This window comes from Martes martes (genome assembly GCF_963455335.1).
Source record: "Martes martes genome assembly, chromosome: 11".
In the NCBI taxonomy this organism is placed as follows: domain Eukaryota; kingdom Metazoa; phylum Chordata; class Mammalia; order Carnivora; family Mustelidae; genus Martes; species Martes martes.
This window is the reverse complement of record NC_137899.1, coordinates 522,724-544,441: the sequence shown is the minus strand read 5'-3', so window position 1 is coordinate 544,441 and position 21,718 is coordinate 522,724. Positions and strand designations below refer to the sequence as shown.

Genomic DNA, 21,718 nt, shown 5'->3' with positions numbered 1-21,718 from the left:
GGACTAGGTGGAGGACAGATTTCACACTATTCAAAAGAAAGCAAGAAGAGAGGGAAAGAAAAAAAAGAAAGCTTTGGATAAAATAGGCAAACAAGTACATAAAATAAATGTGATGAAGTGATAAGGACATAGAGATTTGAAGAAATTATTTCCAGCTTTTATATTTTGGGTATAGAATATATTGGACAATATTATTCAGGCTTTCAACTATATTTAGAATATTTACATTTTGGGGCCCCTGGGTGGCTCAGTGGGTTAAAGCCTCTGCCTTTGGCTCAGGTCATGATCCCAGGGTCCTGGGATCGAGCCCCGCATTGGGCTCTCTGCTCCGTGGGGAGCCTGCTTCCCCCCTCTCTCTCTGCCTGCCTCTCTGCCTACTTGTGATCTCTGTCTGTCAAATAAATAAATAAAATCTTTAAAAAAAATAGAAGGATAATCAGTAAAAAATGAATTAAATGGGATATTTTGCATGCTCTTCAACATCGTGAAATTTTTTCCTCTTTAGGAAAAAATGTTTTCTGTTTCATATTTTAATATGATTGTATGTTTATTCATTCATTTGTCTCTTATCTGATATTGAGAATATTCTTTTTTTTAAATTTTTTTATTTTAATAAACATACAATGTATTTTTATCCCCAGGGGTACAGGTCTGTGAATCGCCAGGTTTACACATTTCACAGCACTCATCATAGCCCATACCCTCCCCAATGTCCATTTCCCCACCACCCTCTCCCGTCCCCCCTCCCCCCAGCAACCCTCAGTCTGTTTCTTGAGATTGAGTCTTTTATGGTTTGTCTCCCTCCCAATCCCATCTTTTCATTTTTTCTTTTCCTACTTCCCCCCAACCCCTCCCCCGCCTTGCATCTCCACTTCCTCATATCAAAGAGATCATATGATAGTTGTCTTTCTCCGATTGACTTATTTCGCTAAGCATGATACCCTCTAGTTCCATCCACGTCGTCGCAAATGGCAAGATTTCATGTCTTTTGATGGCTGCATAGTATTCCGTTGTGTATATATACCACATCTTCTTTATCCATTCATCTGTTGATGGACATCTAGGCTCTTTCCACAGTTTGGCTATTGTGGACATTGCTGCTATAAACATTCGGGTGCACATGCCCCTTGCTGGGTCGTAGGGGAGCTCTATTTTCAGTTTTTTGAGGAACCTCCATGCTGTTTTCCAGAGTGGTTGCACCAGCTTGCATTCCCACCAGCAGTGGAGGAGGGTTCCCCTCTCTCTGCATCCTTGCCAGCATCTGTCATTTCTTGACTTGTTAATTTTAGCCATTCTGACTGGTGTGAGGTGGTATCTCATTGTGGGTTTGATTTGTATTTCCCTGATGCCGAGAGATGTTGGAGCATTTTTTCATGTGTCTGTTGGCCATCTGGATGTCTTCTTTGCAGAAATGTCTGTTCATGTCCTCTGCCCATTTCTTGACTGGATTATTTGTTCTTTGGGTATTGAGTTTGATAAGCTCTTTATAGATTTTGGATACTAGCCCTTTATCTGATATGTCGTTTGCAAATATCTTCTCCCATTCTGTCAGTTGTCTTTTGGTTTTGTTAACTGTTTCCTTTGCTGTGCAAAAGCTTTTGATCTTGATGAAATCCCAATAGTTCATTTTTGCCCTTGCTTCTGTTGCCTTTGGCGATGTTCCTAGGAAGAAGTTGCTGCGGCTGAGGTCAAAGAGGTTGCTGCCTGCATTCTCCTCAAGGATTTTGATAGATTCCTTTCTCACATTGAGGTCCTTCATCCATTTTGAGTCTATTTTCGTGTGTGGTGTAAGGAAATAGTCCGATTTCATTTTTCTGCATGTGGCTGTCCAATTTTCCCAGCACCATTTGTTGAAGAGGCTGTCTTTTTTCCATTGGATATTCTTTCCTGCTTTGTTGAAGATTAGTTGACCATAGAGTTGAGGGTCTATTTCTGGGCTCTTTATTCTGTTCCATTGATCTATGTGTCTGTTTTTGTGCCAGTACCATACTGTCTTGATGATGACAGCTTTGTAATAGAGCTTGAAGTCTGGAATTGTGATGCCACCGACTTTGGCTTTCTTTTTCAATATTCCTTTGGCTATTCGAGGTCTTTTCTGGTTCCATATAAATTTTAGGATTATTTGTTCTATTTCTTTAAAAAAATGGATGGGATTTTGATAGGGATTGCATTAAATGTGTAGATTGCTTTAAGTAGAATAGACATTTTCACAATATTTGTTCTTCCAATCCATGAGCATGAAATATTTTCCCAGTTCTTTGTGTCTTCCTCAATTTCTTTCATGAGTACTTTACAGTTTTCTGAGTATAGATTCTTTGCCTCTTTGGTTAGGTTTATTCCTAGGTATCTTATGGTTTTGGGTGCAATTGTAAATGGGACTGACTCCTCAATTTCTCTTTCTTCTGTCTTGTTGTTAGTGTAAAGAAATGCGACTGATTTCTGTGCATTGACTTTATATCCTGACACTTTACTGAATTCCTGTATAAGTTCTAGCAGTTTTGGAGTGGAGCCTTTTGGGTTTTCCACATATAGTATCATATCATCTGCAAAGAGTGATAGTTTGACTTCTTCTTTGCCAATTTGGATGCCTTTAATTTCTTTTTGTTGTCTGATTGCTGAGGCTAGGACTTCTAGTACTATGTTGAACAGCAGTGGTGATAACGGACATTCCTGCCGTGTTTGATATTGAGAATATTCTTGATTAAACAAAGAAAATGTGTTTATGCTTAAAAGCAGGTGAATGGGATCATTTAAATGTGTGGGTTTTCATCTTATCTCCCTTGTTTACGGACTGCTGTTAGGGTTATAGCAATAATCCTAAGTGTGTTTGTTGGCACCATGGGTGGATTTGGGTGGCACAATTTAATTCGTGCTCATAGCACTTTACTCGTATACTTGCGACATTAATAAGTTTCAGCAATTACTGCTGATAAATTACGGAGGCATTTTTCTATGGGTGCCTGAAATCTTGAGCTATTTCTCATATTTTAAAACAGAACAAAACATTTGATTTTATCATGCATTTTTTTGTTAGAATCTGGAGTTCCCCAAGGTTAGCAGATTTGTATCTTTTATAAACTAATTTTAAGTTCTGTGGTCTTATATAATGCCTCGATGATGCAGATCGAGAGGTCTATAAAAGAAAAGGCAGTATATATACATGGTGTGTTTTGACACATGCTGTGAATTTTAAATCTCTACTAGCTGCCAAACATTTCAGCATTTCCCCGTGTCTTTGACACTAGTTCTGTATCTCAGCATGGCTCAAAAGGTTAGTAGAGGAGTGAAAAAACCCCACCCACTTCGGGTGAATTTTGAAAAGAAATGTTTAGTTGTAGCCTTGGAAATAACACCAAATAGATATATTACCTTTGTAAGTGTGTCTAATGAGATACTGGAAAACATACTGTTTTATTCAATGGTGATCTAAGTTTGTATTTGCTTGATGCACACACACACACACACACACACGTTTCCTAAAAATGATTGGATTTTCCACTTGTGTAACAGCAGTGGCCTCTAGTTTTGAATAAACATGAACCATTAAACAAAATGATTGTTTTATGGAAATTTTTTGGGCAGAGACCCAAGCTTTCAGTGAACTGTTACTATTTAAATTCAAATAATTTTTAGGTAAACATTACATTAAACAGCAATGCTTTCATGTACCAGGACCTCAGTGGGCTGTTCCAGAAAATACTTAACTGTCAGTGGATTGTACTGAAACTTTCAGAAACATCTAATTCCATAATATATCAAATTTCATAATATAAAAACTTTCCTCCCCTCCATGCATCTTGCGTACATTCTTGGAGCGCTACAAAGAAATTACTGCCTTGTGTTTTCCTCCCTCCAACAAAATGGGGAAAAATGGTATTTTGTGGAAGGGTCGTGTACAAATATTCGTGCTTGGGCTGCATTGGTTGTACCTGCTGCCACCAACTGCAGACTCTTTTGAACAACTGTCCTTGTTGACTCTGTCAGAGGAAAGCAGAAGGGAGGGAGGGAGGGAGAGAGGGAGGGAGACAAGGAAGAAGGGGAGGGTGGGAGGGAGGCAGGAGAGAGAGCACAAGGCAGGTGGATGCAAATTACAAAACAGCTTGTGACCAGACGTTCATCGGTGGTCACACTGGATTCTGAGCCTCCCAGTTGATTATTTAAAGCACAAAATACATATTTCTCTGCAATGGCGTATATTCTGTTTCTCATTCTCATGAAGTGGTGAGTTTTTAGCTTGAGAATATATTAGTTATTTTGTATTTATTGTTTTAAATTCTTTCCAGTGAAAAGGCCTGAATACTAAATATTCTTTCCAAGATAGTAAGTTCTCGAGTCACCTAAGCCTCATCCTAAAAATTCAACTATTGGTGATAATATTTATGGATCAAATAGGATAGGGTGTTGTTGGCTTTTTTTGGTTAAGATTTGTCACGTGGACTTGCAGGAGAAACATTCCTTAAAATGTAAATGAACATCTAAATCCTTTCATGTGTCCTTGTAAATTTTTAAAAACTTTGTCCTGTCATTTTTGATAGTCTTACCATCAGATAGTAGAGAGGGAATGAAATAACTTTGTTTCCAAATTTTTGGTGGTGCAAATTGAGAAACTTAAAAAATTTGTCCAAAAGTTTCAAAATAGATTATGTATTTCCCCAGGAAATACTGATTAGCTGTTGCTCCATGAATCAGCTTATGGAAGAGCACCATCTTTGGAATGGAGCTATGTGATTTTATGAGAATCACAGTATATTGGTAAGGCGTGGGAACAATGTCTGAACAAAAATTAAAAACAGGTGCACTCCATTGTTCTGTGGCCATTTTAACAACGTGAGTAGAGTCTGTGGGATATTAGACTCTGCCCCTTGAAATGGGTAGCTCAGATTTACGGGTCAGCAAGGCAGGTCTTCAGTTAGCGAGCTACGGCTAATTAAATTCTTTTTAAACTCAAGGTTTACAAAAGACAACTGACAGAATGGGAGAAGATATTTGCAAACGACATATCAGATAAAGGGCTAGTATCCAAAATTTATAAAGAGCTTAGCAAACTCAACACCCAAAGAACAAATAATCCAATCAAGAAATGGGCAGAGGACATGAACAGACATTTCTGCAAAGAAGACATCCAGATGGCCAACAGACACAGGAAGAAATGCTCCACATCACTCGGCATCAGGGAAATACAAATCAAACCCACAATGAGATACCACCTCACGCCAGTCAGAATGGCTAAAATTAACAAGTCAGGAAATGACAGATGCCGGCGAGGATGCAGAGAAAGGGGAATCCTCCTACACTGTTGGTGGGAACACAAGCTGGTGCAACCACTCTGGAAAACAGCATGGAGGTTCCTCAAAAAGTTGAAAATAGAGCTACCCTATGACCCAGCAATTGCACTACTGGGTATTTACCCTAAAGGTACAAATGTAGTTATCCGAAGGGGCATGTGCACCCAAATGTTTATAGCAGCAAGGTCCACAATAGCCAAACTATGGAAAGAACCTGGATGTCCATCAACAGATGAATGGATAAAGAAGAAGTGGTATATATACACAATGGAATACTATGCAGCCATCAAAAGACATGAAATCTTGCCATTTGTGATGACGTGGATGGAACTAGAGGGTACTATGCTTAGCAAAATAAGTCAATTGGAGAAAGACAACTATCATATGATCTCCCTGATATGAGGAAGTGGAGATGCAACATGGGAGTTTTGGGAGTAGGAAAAGAAAAAATGAAACAAGATGGGATTGGGAGGGAGACAAACCATAAGAGACTCTTAATCTCACAGAACAAACTGAGGGTTGCTGGGTGGAGGGGGGTTGGAAGAGGGTGGTGGGGTTATGGACATTGGGGGGTGTGTGTGCTGTGGTGAGTGCTGTGAAGTGTGTAAACCTGGTGATTCACAACCTGTACCCCTGGGGTTAAAAATACATTATATTTTTATAAAAAATTTTTTAAAAAATGCAATTGAAAAAATAAATAAACTCGAGGTTTAGGGCCACATCAATGCCAACGTGAGTCGACAGCTGACTTTCTGAGGGTTCCGGATTCCTGCGGTCATGTTTCTTACCTGCTGACTCGCCAGCCCTGGTTTAAACGCCATCCACAGAGCACAGCACGGGTGCCCGGCTGCCCCCGTGACAGCAGGTGGCCCGTGGAGCTGCTGTGCCCGGAAATGAAGCCTGCAGGCTTTTCCTATCAGGACGAACTTGGCTGTTTGGGCGGCGTGAGCTCAACACGTTTCGAGATGAAATATAACTTAGATATGGAGATTTCAGAAAGTCGCTCTCCACCTCGTGGCCCAGTTGAATTCAGCACGCTTATCAGATGCCTGCCCTTGCTGGGCAGTGGGCTAGAAGCTGAGGAAATAAAGATAAATACTGGTTCTTTCCAAAACCTGTGGATCCTCCATGAGAAGCAGGATGAGTCATTTAAAACGGTGCCGGTTGTAATGCTGAAGCCACAGTCACGTGTCCATGCCTTTTGCTGAATATAAGTTTTTTGGGGACCTTAGTGGATAATAATTGGGATCACTAAAATTCTGCCTTTCAAACCCGTGCAAATTCTTGGCTCTTTAGTGTGCGGAAGGAGGGCAACCCGTGAGAAACCTGGAACAGTTCTTCCCCAGAGCTGCAGTTCCTCTGAGGTTGGGAAGTCACACAGTTTTGCATGATTTTAAAACCAGGAAGGAATAGATATGAATTTTTCGGCCAAGTACTAGAGCAAAATTTCAGAGTCTTCTTGACATAGAGCTGGGATAAAATCAGTGTAAAGATGGACTGTTCGTGTCTTGTCGCAGGGAAGTTATTTGAATCACAGCCTTTATTCTTTTTATTTTTATTTTTATTTTTATTTTAATAAACATATAATGTATTTTTATCCCCAGGGGTACAGGTCTGTGAATCGCCAGGTTTACACATTTCACAGCACTCATCATAGCACATACCCTCCCCAATGTCCATATCCCCACCACCCTCTCCCGTCCCCCCTCCCCCCAGCAACCCTCAGTCTGTTTTTGAGATTGAGTCTTTTATGGTTTGTCTCCCTCCCAATCCCATCTTTTCATTTTTTTTCCTATCTCCCCCCCAACCCCCCCCGCATTGCATCTCCACTTCCTCACATCAAAGAGATCATATGATAGTAGTCTTTCTTAAGTAAATTCTCAGTTGTTGATAAAAAGAAGGCCTTTGTTTTTTAGGAGGCATTATTTTTAGAGCAATTTTAGGTTCTCAGCGAAATTACGCAACGTATAGGGATTTCCCATACTCCCCCTCTCCCACACATTCACGACCTCCCCTATTAACAGCAGTCACCCCAGAGGCTTCCTTTATTCAAACTGATGAACCTGTTATCACTCAGAGCTCATGATTTATGTGAGGGGTCACTCTGGGTGTTGTACACTCTGTGGGACTTGCCAAATGTGTAAAGACCTATATCCACCATGGCAGTGCCCTACAGAGGCTTCGATGCCCTTAGAGTCCCGGCTCTCCACCCCCCCATTCATTCCTGTCTACCTCTTAAAACTCCGACAGCTACTGATCTTTTTACTGTCTCTATAATTTCACTTTCCCCAAATGTATAGCCTTTTCAAACTGGCTTTTTTCACTTACTAATATGCACTTAAAGTTCCTTCGTCTTTTCATGGCCTGATAGCTCACTTCTATTTAGTGCTGAAAAGATCCCCTTGTCTGGTTGTGCCACTGTTTCTTTAGCCATTCGCTGACTAAAGGACTCTTTGTTTGACTTTAGGCTTTGGCCATCAGTGAGTAAAGCTGCTAGAAACAGCGTGTGCGTGTTACTGTGTGGACGTAAGTTTTCAACTCCTTTGGGTAAATACCAAGGAGTGCAGTGGTTGGAATGCATGGAGGGAGTATACTTAGTTTTCTAAGAACCTGCCAAATTGTTTTCCAGAAAAACTGTACCATTTTGCACTCCCACCAGCAATGGATGAGGGCTCCTGCTGCCCTCTGTCTGTGCCGGCATTTTATGTCAGCCTAGTTCCAGGTGTTGGTCATGCTGATGGGTGTGTGGTGGTATCCCATTGTTTTAATTTCCACTTCCCTGTTGACAGGTGATGTCGGGTATCTTGTCATCTGCTTATTTGACATCTGCACATCTTCTCTGTTGAGGTGCCAGGAAGTCTTTGGACTGATGTTTAAATGGAGTCTTTTTTTTCTTTTTAATTATTGAGTTTAAGAGTTCTTTTTATATTTTGGAGAGCAGTTCTTTGCAGATGTACATTTTGCAAATATTTTCTCCCAGTCTGTGATTTATCTTTTCATTTTCTTGACAGTGCCTTTCTCAGAGCAGAAAATTCTTTCATCAACACCAGCAGGTCAATCCTTTCTTTCATAGATCATGCCTTTGGTGTTGCATCTAGAAAGTCATTTGCAGGGGCACCTGGGTGGTTCAGTTGTTAAGCATCTGCCTTTGGCTCAGGTCATGATCCCAGGGTCCTGGGATCGAGCCCCACATCGGGCTCCCTGCTCTGCAGGAAGCCTGCTTCTCCCTCTGCCACTTCTCCCTGCTTGTATTCTCTCTCTTACTGTCTCTCTCTCTGTGTCAAATAAATGAATAAAATCTTTAAAAAATAATAGAAAGTCATTTGCAAACATAGGTCATCTGGATTTTCTCCTGAGCCATCTTTTGGGCATTTTATTTTTTTTGTACTTTACAGTTAGATCTGTGATCTATCTGAGTCAATTTTTATGAAAGGTGAGAGTCTGTGTCTAGACTCTTGATGTCACATGTGGATGCCCAGTTGTCCCCACGCCATTTGCCGAACAGCCTGTCTTTGCTCCATTGGATGCCTTTGCTCCTTTGTCAAAGATGGGTTGGCTCTATTGTCTGGGCCAGCTTCTGGGCTTTATTCTGTTCCATTGACCCATTTGTCCATTCTTTTGCCAATACCGAGTTGTCCTCACTGCCACAGCTCTGTAGTAGATCTTGAACTAGCTGGTATCAGTCCTCCAACTTTAATATTCTGTTGGCTACTCCAGGTAGTTTTTCTCTCCACGTAAACTTTAGAATCGGTTTGTTGATATCTACAAAATAACTTGCTGGGATTTTTATGGATTTGCCTTGAATTATAGACCAAATTGGAAGAACTGACATCTTGACAGCATTGAATGTTCCTGTCCTTGAACTTGGACTATCTCTCCATTTATGCAGTTCTTTGACTTTATGCATCAGTGTTTTGTAGCTCTCCTCATACAGATTGTGTCCATGTTTTGTTAGATGTATGCCCAAGTATTTCATACTTTTAGATGCTCATGCAAATGGTGTTGTGTGTGTGTTTTTTAAAGATTTTATTTATTTATTTGACAGAGAGAGAGAGATCACAAATAGGCAGAGAAGCAGGCAGAGAGAGAAGGGGAAGCAGGCTCCCTGCTGAGCAGAGAGCCCAATGTGGGGCTTGATCCCAGGACCCTAAGATCATGTCCTGAGCCAAAGGCAGAGGCTTTAACCCACTGAGCCATCCAGGCACCCCATGGTGTTGTGTTTTTAATTTCAAATTCAACCTGTTCTTTGCTGGTATATAAGAAAGGGTCGACTTTTTATATTAACCTTATATCCTGTGTGCTGCTATAATCACTTGTTAGTTCTAGGTTTTTGGTCATTTCTTTTGGATTTTCTACATAGATGATCATGTCATTTGTGAACAAAGATTTCTCCCTTCCCAATCTGTATCCCTTTTATTTCCTCTTCCTGTCTAATTGCATTAATTAAGACATCTAGTCGGATATTGAAAAGGTAGGGGGTGAGGGAACAACCTTGTCTTGCTCCCAATCTCAGTGGGAAAGCTTCAAGTTTCTTTCCTTTAGGTATGATTTAACTTTAGTTTTTTGGTAGATATTCTTTTTCAAGATGAGAAAGTTCCCCTCTGTATAAGAGTGTTTACAACAAACAGGTGTTGCATTTTGTCAAATACTTTCTTCTGCATCTCTTTATATGATTGCGTGGTTTTCTTCTTTAGCTTGTTGATGTGGGTGATTACATTAATTGGTTTTTGAATGTTGAATTGGCCTTGTATACCTGGGATGAATTACACCTTCTCTCTTTATACATTGTTGGATTCAATTTACTAATACTTTGTTGAGGACTTTGCTTCTATGTGTATGAGAGATATTGGTCTATGGGTTGTAATATCTATGACTGCTTTTAGTATTAGGGTAATTCAGTTGTCATAAAATAAATTAGAAAGTATTCCTTCTGCTTCTAGCTTCTGAAAGTATTTGTAGAGAACTGGTAATCTTTGTTCCTTAAATATTTGATAGAATTTGTCACTGAAGCCATCTGGACATGGTGCTTTCTGTTTTGGAAAGCTATTAATTATAGATTCAGATTCTTTAATAATAGGCCTATACAGAATGTGTTCCTTCTTGTGTGAAATTGGCAGATTGTTTCTTTTAGGGATTAGTCCATATTTGATAATTAGATGATCAAATTTGTAGGTGTAGAGTTGCCCATATTATTTCTTTATGACCCATTTAATGTCTGTGGGATCTGTAGTGATGTTCTTTCTTTGATTTCTCTTATTAGGAATTTGTGAACTAACTCTCTCTCTCTCTCTCTCTCTTTTTAAGCTAGCCTGGCAAGAATCTTTTACTGACCTTTTCAAAGGTCGGTAAATGATTTTGATTTGATTGATTTTGCCCATTGATTTCCTGTTTTCAATTTTATTGATTGGTATTCTAACAAGAAGACATTTTCAAAAGTCACTTTGTGCTTTTGAGTTGCAGATTTTCTGGAAGACCAAAACCAGATCATTAGTCAGGAAGCTCTTTTTATTAACAAATATTTGCCCAGTTACATCTTCTCTGCCATTTGGATAAAGCATTTGGAATATATAATTTTGTAATTTAGAATTTTCTCAAAAAAATACAAGACATTTTACAAATGCTTTGATCCAAAAAAGGTAACACTACCAGTATGAGTTCACTCAGCTGGAGGGAACCTGAGGTATTATTTAATTAGAAGAACAATAATTATTTCAAATTCATACTTAATAATAGTTGCAATTAATGAGTATTGATTTGCTATATCACCCCACTAAAATTAATGATAAATTGTTTTTGTAGTGTTACCATTTGACTTACAAAAAAAAGTGAATCCTTCTATGCTGAGGAATAATTTTACAGGCAACATCTGGATCTAGAGCTCATCATTAAATAGCTCTCATTTAATGCAGTGAACATAAACCCAACCTTTGAAATAATTCACAACATAGGTTATGATAGGAAAGCAAGCCTAGAAGTAAAAACAAGTGTGCTTAACTTCGGACTGTGCTAATGGGTAGATAAGCACTCTCTGCATGGGTGAGATAAATAAATTAGCCAGGAGCTTGGTGTAATTTGCCCTTTCTGACTTGGTTCTCACAGGGATATGACTGTATTCTATTATTGGCATGCACAACTTACTGGAACAGACAAGAAATCTGAAATCACTTCTGCTTTCCTTCAGCTGGGCTCCTAACAGGCTGGGCTTTGAGGATCATGAAACTAAGTAACTCAGACTTAAACTCATGCAGTTGTTCAAACTCATGGGATGCACAGTTGGTGCCAAATGTAGTCCCACATGGGGTAATGGCCAGTCTGAGCACACAGCAGCACACATTTTCAGGGGCAAGTGAGGGTGGGGGTGGCTGAGATGGGCTTGGAGATTTAGGCACGGGTCCCTAGAGCATCCTGTATGCCATGCTTACAGAATGTCCCGTTGCTTCTAGGGGGGCATTACCATCACACACACATGCACAGGTGTGTGTACCTGAGGGTTGGAGACTGGCTGGTGCCCCTGAACCCTGACCAAGTTCAGCACTGCCGTCCAAAGTGCTGACAGCATGGTTTGGAACCTGTATGGATTGGGACTCTGTAAGCACACACCTCAGGAAGGAAGGCGTGGTGGCCCCAGATGTTCACAAAATTCTCAGTGGCCTTCATGGGCCACCAGGGATTGGGGAATATTGGAGCAGCAGCCTAGCTCCGGGCCTCATTCCTCCTGATGGAGAGACATTCCCAGGTATCTTCAGGCTCTTCTGAGTCCAGATGTCCTTGCTGGTCCAGTGGCCAAGGGGCACCCCCGTGTGGGTCTGAACCTTGATTCCAGCTGCCCACCTGGGAGGAGAAAGTAGGGACGGAAGTGGAGGGGAATTTAGGTCATACTCTCTGTTCCATTCCAGGGACTGGAGTCCATTGTGATATGCTGAAGGATGAAAAACAAGCAACAAACAAACAAACACGAATTTTCTGTGTTGAGGAATTTTTAATCTCATCCAGAAGATAAGGCATCTTGAAAAGATACCACTTACACATAATTGAGTACAAACTGAATTTGAAGTGTTGAAGAAACCAGAACAAATGTATTACGGACAGGCTGTGGCTAACCGACGGAATCTGCCTGGGCTTCTTTTCTGTCTGTGGGGAAGGGTAGATTTAAGTAGTTTTAGAAGGAGATCAAGAGCCTAGAAAACCCCCAGATCAGCTCACCTAGAGTGGGAGGACTAAGCCAGCTCTATTTTCTCCAGTTGTGGGAAGTTCCAAGTTTCTAAGATTTCACCTGGAAAAAACACATATAATTAAAAAAAAAACAGAAGCTGGAATATTGTTTTATAATCTCAGTCTAAGGCTGTTCTGCTGGTAAGACATACAATAGGCCTTTGATTAAAATGGCATTGTAATAGGTGTGCCTAGTGAGACAAGGTTTGAGTATTTCATAAATATGGATTTATTATATCAGAATGCACATAAGGATGTCTCCGGCACTCTAATCTGCGTCATACATAAACCATGAACAATTGTGGCCTGTCTATTTTTTCTCTAAAACCCATGACAATGGACCATCACTTCTCCTTTAGCATTCTTAAGCCTCTCTGAGAACCTCACTTGGAGTACATTTGAACCACTGGAGGACGAGTGCGTCTCAAAATTAAGATTATTCCATGGACTCACTCTCATGAATACGGGTGGTTGTTATGAAGGGAAATAAAATTGCTTTAGCTTACTTAACTGCAATATTCTCTGTCTATTTTCATATGTTAATTCTCATAAGCTTATTATTTGTACCCAACTTGCTTTCCCTCTAAGTGATAAATAGTAGTAGTTTAAAGTTGTTTTGCCATCTCACTTGTCAAAATCCATACTTTGTGAATAATTCTTGTACCTTTGAAACATTTCAGAAATCATCTTTTTTTTTGGATAGAAATAATGTTTATCAGATTATTCATGAGAATGATACTCATTTAGTGGGATTCACATGTTTTATAATGACGCGAAGAAAAAAGAAAATTAAGTTGGATCTTGACAATTTTTGCTTCAGGAATCATAGTAGAAAACCTAAACATTTCAGGTTGAAAACAGTAGTTAATGGAGGTTTGGGATGGCTTTGGAGGCTTCACCTAACATGGATTAAATTCAGTTAGAAACACACTGAATGCCTGGAATACACTGTCCAAATCCTGAACCTCTCCTCTCCAGGTACCTTATAAGGGTGTGACCGCCTTGTTTTTGACCACACAAGTCCTCGACTTCTACTATGTTGGAGTAAATTGGAACACTGGTTTTGAAGCCTCTAAGTTAGGGTTATAAAAAACATTGTCATTTAAAAATAAATTTTATAAATTGTTCTTCCAAAGAAAGATTACAGCACAAAATCTATTACTTCTTCTTCTTCTTTTTTCTTTTTAAAGACTAAGCTTCATATACCTTCTTTGAAGAAAGAATAAAAAATGACAATATGGTTTGGAATGTTGAACACTGCCTTTTACATCTCTCTATGGGGAAAATGTCCTTATAGCATCTTTTGAAGGAACTTAGTAAGTGTTGACTTGTCTTAGCAGAGTGAGAATAATAAAAGCAAATACTTTCAGCCCTCAGCAGTCCTCTCAGTGCACGAGTCCCCATTGTACTCCCTGCCATGTTGCTGTGTGATTTCCACTGCACAGTTGTGGCGGTTGGCTCCCCATTGCATAATTGTGTGATATCATCAGCCCTCTCTTGCCGTCAATCTGCTGTGTGGTTTCAAGGTGGTGGTGAGGTCCCCGGGACCCTCTGTATACAGGGAGACTAATGCAGGCCTGTTCTGCTCAACGTGCTAGACCCTGAGAGACTTCTAGGCTAACTCTTGAGTTAGCTCCATTGACCATGACCTGTAGATAACACCCCTCTTCTGGAATTTTCTAAAGTACTAATCACACCCCAGTAATAGGCTAACACTTTTCGGCGCCTGTGCACACACCCACCACGGGGGCTTCCCGGGCCTTCCGGTGCCACAGACCCCTTTGGAACTTTGCTGAAGTCTGCGTCCCTTCTCATAGCAATGGTTATAAATGCATTATATTTGTGTATATATGGCAGTTACAGTGAAGGGCTGATATCCATAAATCAGAAATTGTAATATAATGTCTCCTTTGTTATTAGCTCATTAAATAACAAAATCTAGTGCTGGGTCGAATATGATTATTTGGAAGTAAGGAGGAACATAAATGATACTTCCAGATATTGTGACAATGATTGCTATAAGATGGTCTGTAACTTATGATGGTAGCAACAAACAAAAAAGCATGGGCACTACTGAAGATGCTGTGGTTTGTCTATGCTCATGATTAAAGAAAATGCTGAATTTTAACTGGAGGTTTAATGAAAATAAAGATGCATTTTTTCTCTTTCTTCACAGGCTCCTTAAATCATATCTGTACCCCATGTTATGAACTGCTGAGTCATGGTTCCCCGATTCAGTTTCTATGAAAAACCCTCTTGGGCTTTCGATTGGACTTCTAATGAGTCTTTAGCTCAAACTGGGGATGACTGAGCATTTAAAAATGCCGTCTTCTGGGCACTTGGGTGGCTCAGTGAGTTAAAGCCTCTGCCTTTGGCTCAGGTCATGATCTCAGGGTCCTGGGATCGAGTCCTGCATAGGGCTCTCTGCTCAGTGGGGAGCCTGCTTCCTCTTCTCTGCCTGCCTCTCTGCCTACCTGTGATCTCTCTCTATCAAATAAATAAATAAAATATTAAAATAAATGCCATCTTCCGGTCTGTGATCATGGAAGTCTGTATTTTACTCAGTTTTTCTTTAATGTCATTCAGTACAGTTTTTATAATAATCCCCATAAATGTTTTGCACAGTTTTGTAAGATTCATTCTTAGATACTTTATGTGTTTTGTTGTTATTTGCTATTCTAGTTATCATCGGACCCCAGCTAGGGTTTAAGATGAAATCGGTTCTGGGATGTTGAGCTATTAAACCAGTCACTTACTGACTTTTGGACTTTCTGCCTCTGCAGTCGTATCATCTGGGAGTGATGGCGGTTGCTTTTTTTCTTTTTTTTCCTTTCCCAATTCTGTGCTTTTAATTCTTAAATGTTCTCTTATGTACTGATAGGACTTTGAGAGCGGCTTTCAGCAGAGGCTGTGATGCCTGTTAAAGTCTTTGATTTTAAAGGAAATTCTTCTAATAGTTCTCCACTGAGGGGCAGTGGGATGGAACCACTTTTAGCAGCCAGCAAGAGCCATTTATTCACTTTTCATGAATTTTGTAAGCCAGTTGTTAAAACACAGTCATTATTAAAGATTAAGTTGTATGAAGTTACAGTTAAGTAAATCATGTTAAAAACAAAGGTAAATTCTCCAAACTTGCCACGTAACTACTCTTTTTCATGGCATCTCACTATGCTCTTGAGGTTATTGTAATCTCTTAATCTGCACGGTGGAAACACTGTATAATGAAGTGACATGTGTGACCCTTTTACCCTTGCGATGGTTGGTGACATCACGCTGACAGCTGGGAATTGCCCACGATGGGAGTATGTACACCACCGAAGATGGCAAATGCTACCAATCGGGGGTTTTATTTTCTTTGCCACCGACTAACACACCTCTGATCAAGACCGTCGTTTGCCATAGGTTCTAGCATTTTCTTGGCCTGTTAACTAAAAGCAAGGACAAGAGGGAGGAGAGGCGGGGGAGGAAGAAGGAAGCAGGAAGGGAGAGAGGGAAGAAGTCGGGAATGCCTGGAGCAGGGGGTTAATCTGAATTTGGGGTTTTCCTCAGATCGCTGTGATGTCCCGCTGGCGTCCACGTTGCCACGAGAGTCCTTCAGCTGCTCGTCGGAACTGTCCAGCAGCCACGGCCCAGGGTTTGCAAGTCTTAATCGCAGAGATGGTGAGTCTGATGCTGTCTTGCTGTTAACCCATCACGAGTCTTTCTCAGAGAGAATAATGACCATTCTTACTTAATATTCATTCTTGCGGCTTGAAGGGTAATTATATCGCAGTTGGGTGGAAATGAAGAAGCAGGTTCAGCGATGTATCATTTCTAGCTTCCTGCGTCTGTAGTGTTCTTCTTTTCTGTTGGTTCTGATGTTTCCCGTCCCTGCTGATGGTCGGCAAGTGGTCATAAATGAGATCCGAATTAGAAGGGAATTACTGGAGGCTCCAGATTATTGTCATCCCTTTTTAGTTTCAGAGTGCCCCACGGATGGGTGACTTTCAAGTGTGCTTATTGTGGGTAACTAAAATGACAAACACGGGGCTCCTGGGTGGCTCAGTGATCTCGGGGTCCTGGGATCGAGCCCCACGTCTGGCTCTCGGCTCGGTGGGGAGCCTGCATCTCCCTTTCCTCCCAGCTCCTGCTCTTTCTTCTATCTCTCTCTCTCTCTCTCTCTCTCTCAAATATGTAATCAAAGTCTTAAAAAAAAAAATGAATGAGCCAATGTCATGGGCACTGGGGAACACCCAGCAAGCCACTGGCTGGCACCAGTGAGATGAGAAGCTGCCACGGGGTAGTGATGGGGAAACAGCCCCATCCCAGGACCTGGCCTGCGAGGAGCCGGGGCAAAGCCTCCTGTTGAAAATAGATTGCATTCGTATCCATGGGAAGGGAGCTAAAGGCCTCCTTTCTTGGGCGGGGAGGTGTTCATTCATTCACTCTTGCTCCTTGACTGTCATGGATGAAGTTGCTTTCACTTTTGCACAAATGATAGTTCAGCAGATTGAGTAATACATGCACTGAAAACGCAAATGTTTTACTACCTTGGAAAGGGATAGATTAACTTTTTTGGTGAATGATTCATCCAGAAAGTAAAATTTTAAATTGACTGTAACCCACGTAAATGTAAATTCTGAAGATCATTACGATGGAACAGAGCATTTGCCTCCCTTTATTCGGTATTTCTAAGATCACAGTTTAAGGATAGCTTGAATTTTATCGTGTCCTCAAAAGTCAAGTGCAGGAACCCAACAAGTGATCAGATAGACTGATGGGGCCCCATAAGGACACAGTGGAGGATTTTGGTGAGTTTGGGGGGTGGAGAGATCACACCGCTGAGGACCACCTTTGTGGCCTTTTACTATGAAGAACCATTTCCGGCCAGATACTTTCTCTCCAGATAGTTAGGAAGCATCAGTCATGATGACTTTCAGTCCTCCGGTGAAAATAGCCTCTCACTGAAGCCGATTTTCAATTAATAATTAAATGATCAAATTTACTATTTTTGGTCTGGTGGTTCCTCTAATACCAGCTTAACATCTAAACTTTCCAGTGGTTGCCCAAAGACTGTAAAAAACAAATAAGTACCATCCTTAATTAGTTTAAAGTTTCCCAAGGGGCCTGTGTATTGTGTTTCTGATTTGCATATACAGAATATCTTTATGATTCAGGCCTCTGGTCCTGTCAATGTGGTGGCACTGGGAAGTTTATAAACATCAGAAGGGAAAATCCCAGTGTTTAAGATGAATTTATTTCCATTATACTTAATTTAAAAATTAATAACTTAGACTATCATAAGCAGCCATTGTAAAATGGTAAGTATCAAATGTATTTACTATAGTCAGATCACTCTGCAGATGTAAATTAATTTTTTAAGAGCGTGGCAATCAACTGATGAAGTTCTCTCTTGTGGCTGTTGCTACTCTGATTATACACAATACATATTTCATTAAATATTCCTTCATTTTACCATCTGATTTCATACCCATTCCTAAGGCAGGATTCAGACAGCACGGTTTGTCAATATTCCTTCTGAAGGATTATCTATGCATATTTTCTGTTGAAAGCCAGCATCCCAGGGGCATCTGGTGGCTCATTCGGTTGGGCAGCTGCCTTTGGCTGGGCTCATGATCCTGGGGTCCCTGGATTGAGCTCTGCACCAGGCTCCCTGCTCAGAAGAGAGCCTGCTTCTCCCTCTGCCCCTCACTCTGCTTGTGTTCTCTCTGTCTCTCTTTTTCTCTCAAATAAATAAATAAAATCTTAAAAAAAAAATAAAGCCAACATCTCAGATTCTTTCCTGGAATTTCTTTTGACTTTGTAAATGCTGGAGAACAGATTAGTTCACTTCAGTTTAGGGTATTATGATGTAAAATGTGGATTGTATAAAATATGGAAGATTATAATAGTAATGACGATGATTCTTCCTATATAGTAGTTGTAGCTTTTTTGAAAAATTGGCACGAGATCTGGTGATGGAAGCCATGTTAGACAACTTGATTATATGGTTAAAATGTCCTTGGTCTATATTATGGCACCTGGAGATTGTAAAGAAGGTGTCTGTCTTACCTCCCTATTTTGCCCAGCAGTCTCTGAGCTTTCCATATTTGTATGGAAAAATTGAACTATCTGAACCCTCATGGCTCCTGCCAGGGATTTTGTATGTAGCTGATCGCTGCATCTACCTGATGTATAAGGCAGTAAGACAGCAGTCAGTACATACAGTTTCTTTATTTTTATTATTTTATAAGATTGTATTTACTTATTTTAGAGAGACAGAGAATGTGAGTGAGGCGAAGAGCAGAGGGAGAGGGACTAGGAGACTCTGTACCGAGCATGAAGCCCAACACGGGGCTCGATCTCACGCCCTCCAGATCATGACTTGAATGGAGATCAACACCTGAGAATTTGTTTAAGAAGAAAGGCTGTGATTCAGATCACTTCCCTAAGAAAAGGCATAAACACTTTATCTTTACTTTGATTTTCCATCCAGCCACGTTCATCTGCATTGCCCCTTCTAGGAATTTCATTTTTTTTTCTGCCCAGGGCTCCTGCCTCAGGATTCACCAGCTAAGGTGGCCTTCATGTCTGTCAAGGTTGTGGGGTCCAGTTAGCAATCCTTCCCGCGGCACCTGGGATCCCTGATGGGTCACAGGCACCATATTGAAATTGACACCAGAGTCCTGAACTGCTCCTTTAACCTGTGACTCAGGTGGACCATAGCCAGGGACAAGGGCTGCTGGGACCTCTCCGGGTCCCCTATGGTCAGCTGCTCTGCTGCCATGAACGTGAAGGGAGACCTGCCTGGACTAGGGGCTGATGGGGGGATGGTGATCCTGGGCCCCCTGTTCTCTTTCCTGTCATCCTTGCAGCCCGACTGTTGTCCCGTGGCTGCATCCCTCTGAGGAAATCCGGGGAGTGGGCTTTGCTCCGACACATTCACGTGCCGTCCTTTGAATGCACCCCCCCCCCATCGTGCTGCTTGTCATGTCACATGACGCTCGGCCTCCCCATTTTTGCATTCATTACGATACTCTGTTTTCTACAGCAGGTAATTGGTCCATGACTCTTTTCATCAGAGGGTCTCACAGCGTGATTACGAACGGTTAGGAATTAATCCATACAGCGTCCTTCAAGAGAACGCGAGTTTTAGCATCAGTGGAATTTTCTTTCTTTTTCCCCAGAGGCATTTGGCTGACTGAGCAGTCACAAACGGGTGGCTAATTTAGTTGTCATGGTTTTGTTTTCCGAGCAGCTCCCCCTGCATTTCCTGACACGATCCTCCACCATACTGGATTTTTTGAAAAGGAGACATTGCTTTGAGTCCGTGCAGCTGAGCTCCTGTGGGGAGCAGTGGGCTGGCCTGGCCTCCTGCCCTTCTGGGCCCTGAACTCCCCAGGGGTCTGCCCACAGCAGAGGGAGGTGCCCCTGTTCCGATGGCCTCGGGGCTGATCTGATATCCCGTCTGTTCTGCGTGAGTCAGGGGGCCGCTGAGAGGATGCTCTCCTAGAATTAGGACACGTCCCAGAGCCGCACTCCTTGTAAACAGAGATTTCACAGGACATGAATGAGCTCAGTCACACGTTTTATTCGGTCATAAATGAAGGATTTACGACCTGTTCGGGTCGTGACAGGGTTGCTGGGCAGTTCTTGTTGTTTCCACGGTGGGAAATCGGCAGGACCGTCTCATGTTTTGCTGGGATAGAACTTCCAACGAGTCAGAGCTGAGAGCCTCCGGTCAGATCTCAGTGGGTCTCCACTACGTGTTCAGGAGTCTGTGTGAGGACAGCAAAACAGAACACACAGGATTGACCCATTTTCTCTGTTTTATGCAGACAGAACTGCAGTCAGGATGCTTGGTGCCTAAGGGCATGGAAATCAGCCCCTGGGGAGGTCACACGTTGATGCCTGTGGGGTGCTTTCTCTTCCTCAAGATCTCTGGCATTTAAAGAAAACTCAGGGTGACAGGTGTGCACCGAGCATATATTTTCATTTGACTGTCAAAGGGTCTGTTTTCCAAGCCATTTTGGGCGTCTTTGCATTGCATGTAGGAACCCGGCTCACACTGAGGCAGCTGCGGTGACCGTTCCCCTCCAGGTGCCCTTCGTGGGAAATGTCCCATTCTCCCGGCTGAGGGTCCTAGAGTAGTGCAGGAAGCACACAGGCAGGGGAGCTGGGGGCCCTGAGGCAGGGTTTCTGGGCCTGCTCCGTCCTGATCACCCGAATGCTACCTGGACACAGCTAGTGCTGCCTCTTGAGGAATCAGAGTTGCAACAAATGCCTTAATCCCCTCAGTAACAGCAGTGCCTGACCCAGGCTTCAGCACGTCCTGGACCTAGGACCTAGCCCTAGGACCCCTGAGTGGGGAGGTCAGCGGGACCTCAACACCATCGCCAGAGCCTGTCTCCCTGCTGGCCCCTCTTTCCTGGGGATGCCCGTCACCTTCCTGGGGACGCCTGTCGCCTTCCTGGGGATGCCTGTTGCCTTCCTGGGATGACTTTCGCCTTCCTGGGGACACCTGTCGTCTTCCTGGGGATGTCCATGACCGTCCTGGGGATGCCTGTCACCTTCCTGGGGCAGGCAGCACGGGCTCCTGCTTCTCTCCTGCTCTTCTCGCTCCTGCTGGGCCCCGTCTGGAACTCAGAGTGAATGAGGAAAAAAACACCATCACTGGATGCGACCCCCTCCCAGACAACAGAGTATTGATAGCGGGGGGACACTTCCCTTGGCAGCAATTATAGTAGAGCCACTTATGTGTTCGGCATAGATGCCCTGAAGATGGGAGGCCTGTTCACGTCCAACTAACCCGCTTGTGGGTATCTTTTCTCTGTGGGTATCTTTTCTCTCCCCAAATCCAAGTTAGTTAACATCACGTGCCCCCTTCATGCGCATCACCCCGCTACCGCATCCCCTGCCCACCTTCCCTCCAGCCACCCTCGTTTCCCGGAGAGAAGAGTCTCTTACAGGTTGCTGCTCTCATGCTCACTGAAGCTCGAAGAAGGCGTGAGGTTTGGCTCTTCGCCCCCGGGGTCAAGTTCTTCTCTGCGTAAAGCCAACGGTTCACACGAGCACGTGTTCTGTGAGCACCAGGGGCCACGGTCACGGTCATCACCATCCCCGGACAGAGCAATTCAGGCCCCGCTGAGAGTTTCCTGGCCAACCTTTCCTCTCCCCGAGGAAGTGTCCCTGCTGCTGTCAGAGCCACCAAAGCGGGGGGAAGCAGTCACACAGGATTAACT

At 42.4% G+C, this 21,718-nt stretch overlaps 1 protein-coding gene across 1 annotated transcript in view; it reads left to right on the top strand.

Moving 5' to 3' along the window:
* Window positions 1-21,718, top strand: part of LOC308352115 (contactin-associated protein-like 3) — a gene marked incomplete at both ends in the record, with an annotated part of 187,029 nt that overhangs the window by 19,593 nt on the left and 145,718 nt on the right. The window contains one exon of the mRNA XM_080818171.1: window positions 16,047-16,157. Within this exon, the coding sequence (XP_080674297.1) occupies window positions 16,047-16,157 (111 nt within the window). The remainder of the gene's footprint in view (window positions 1-16,046; window positions 16,158-21,718) is intronic.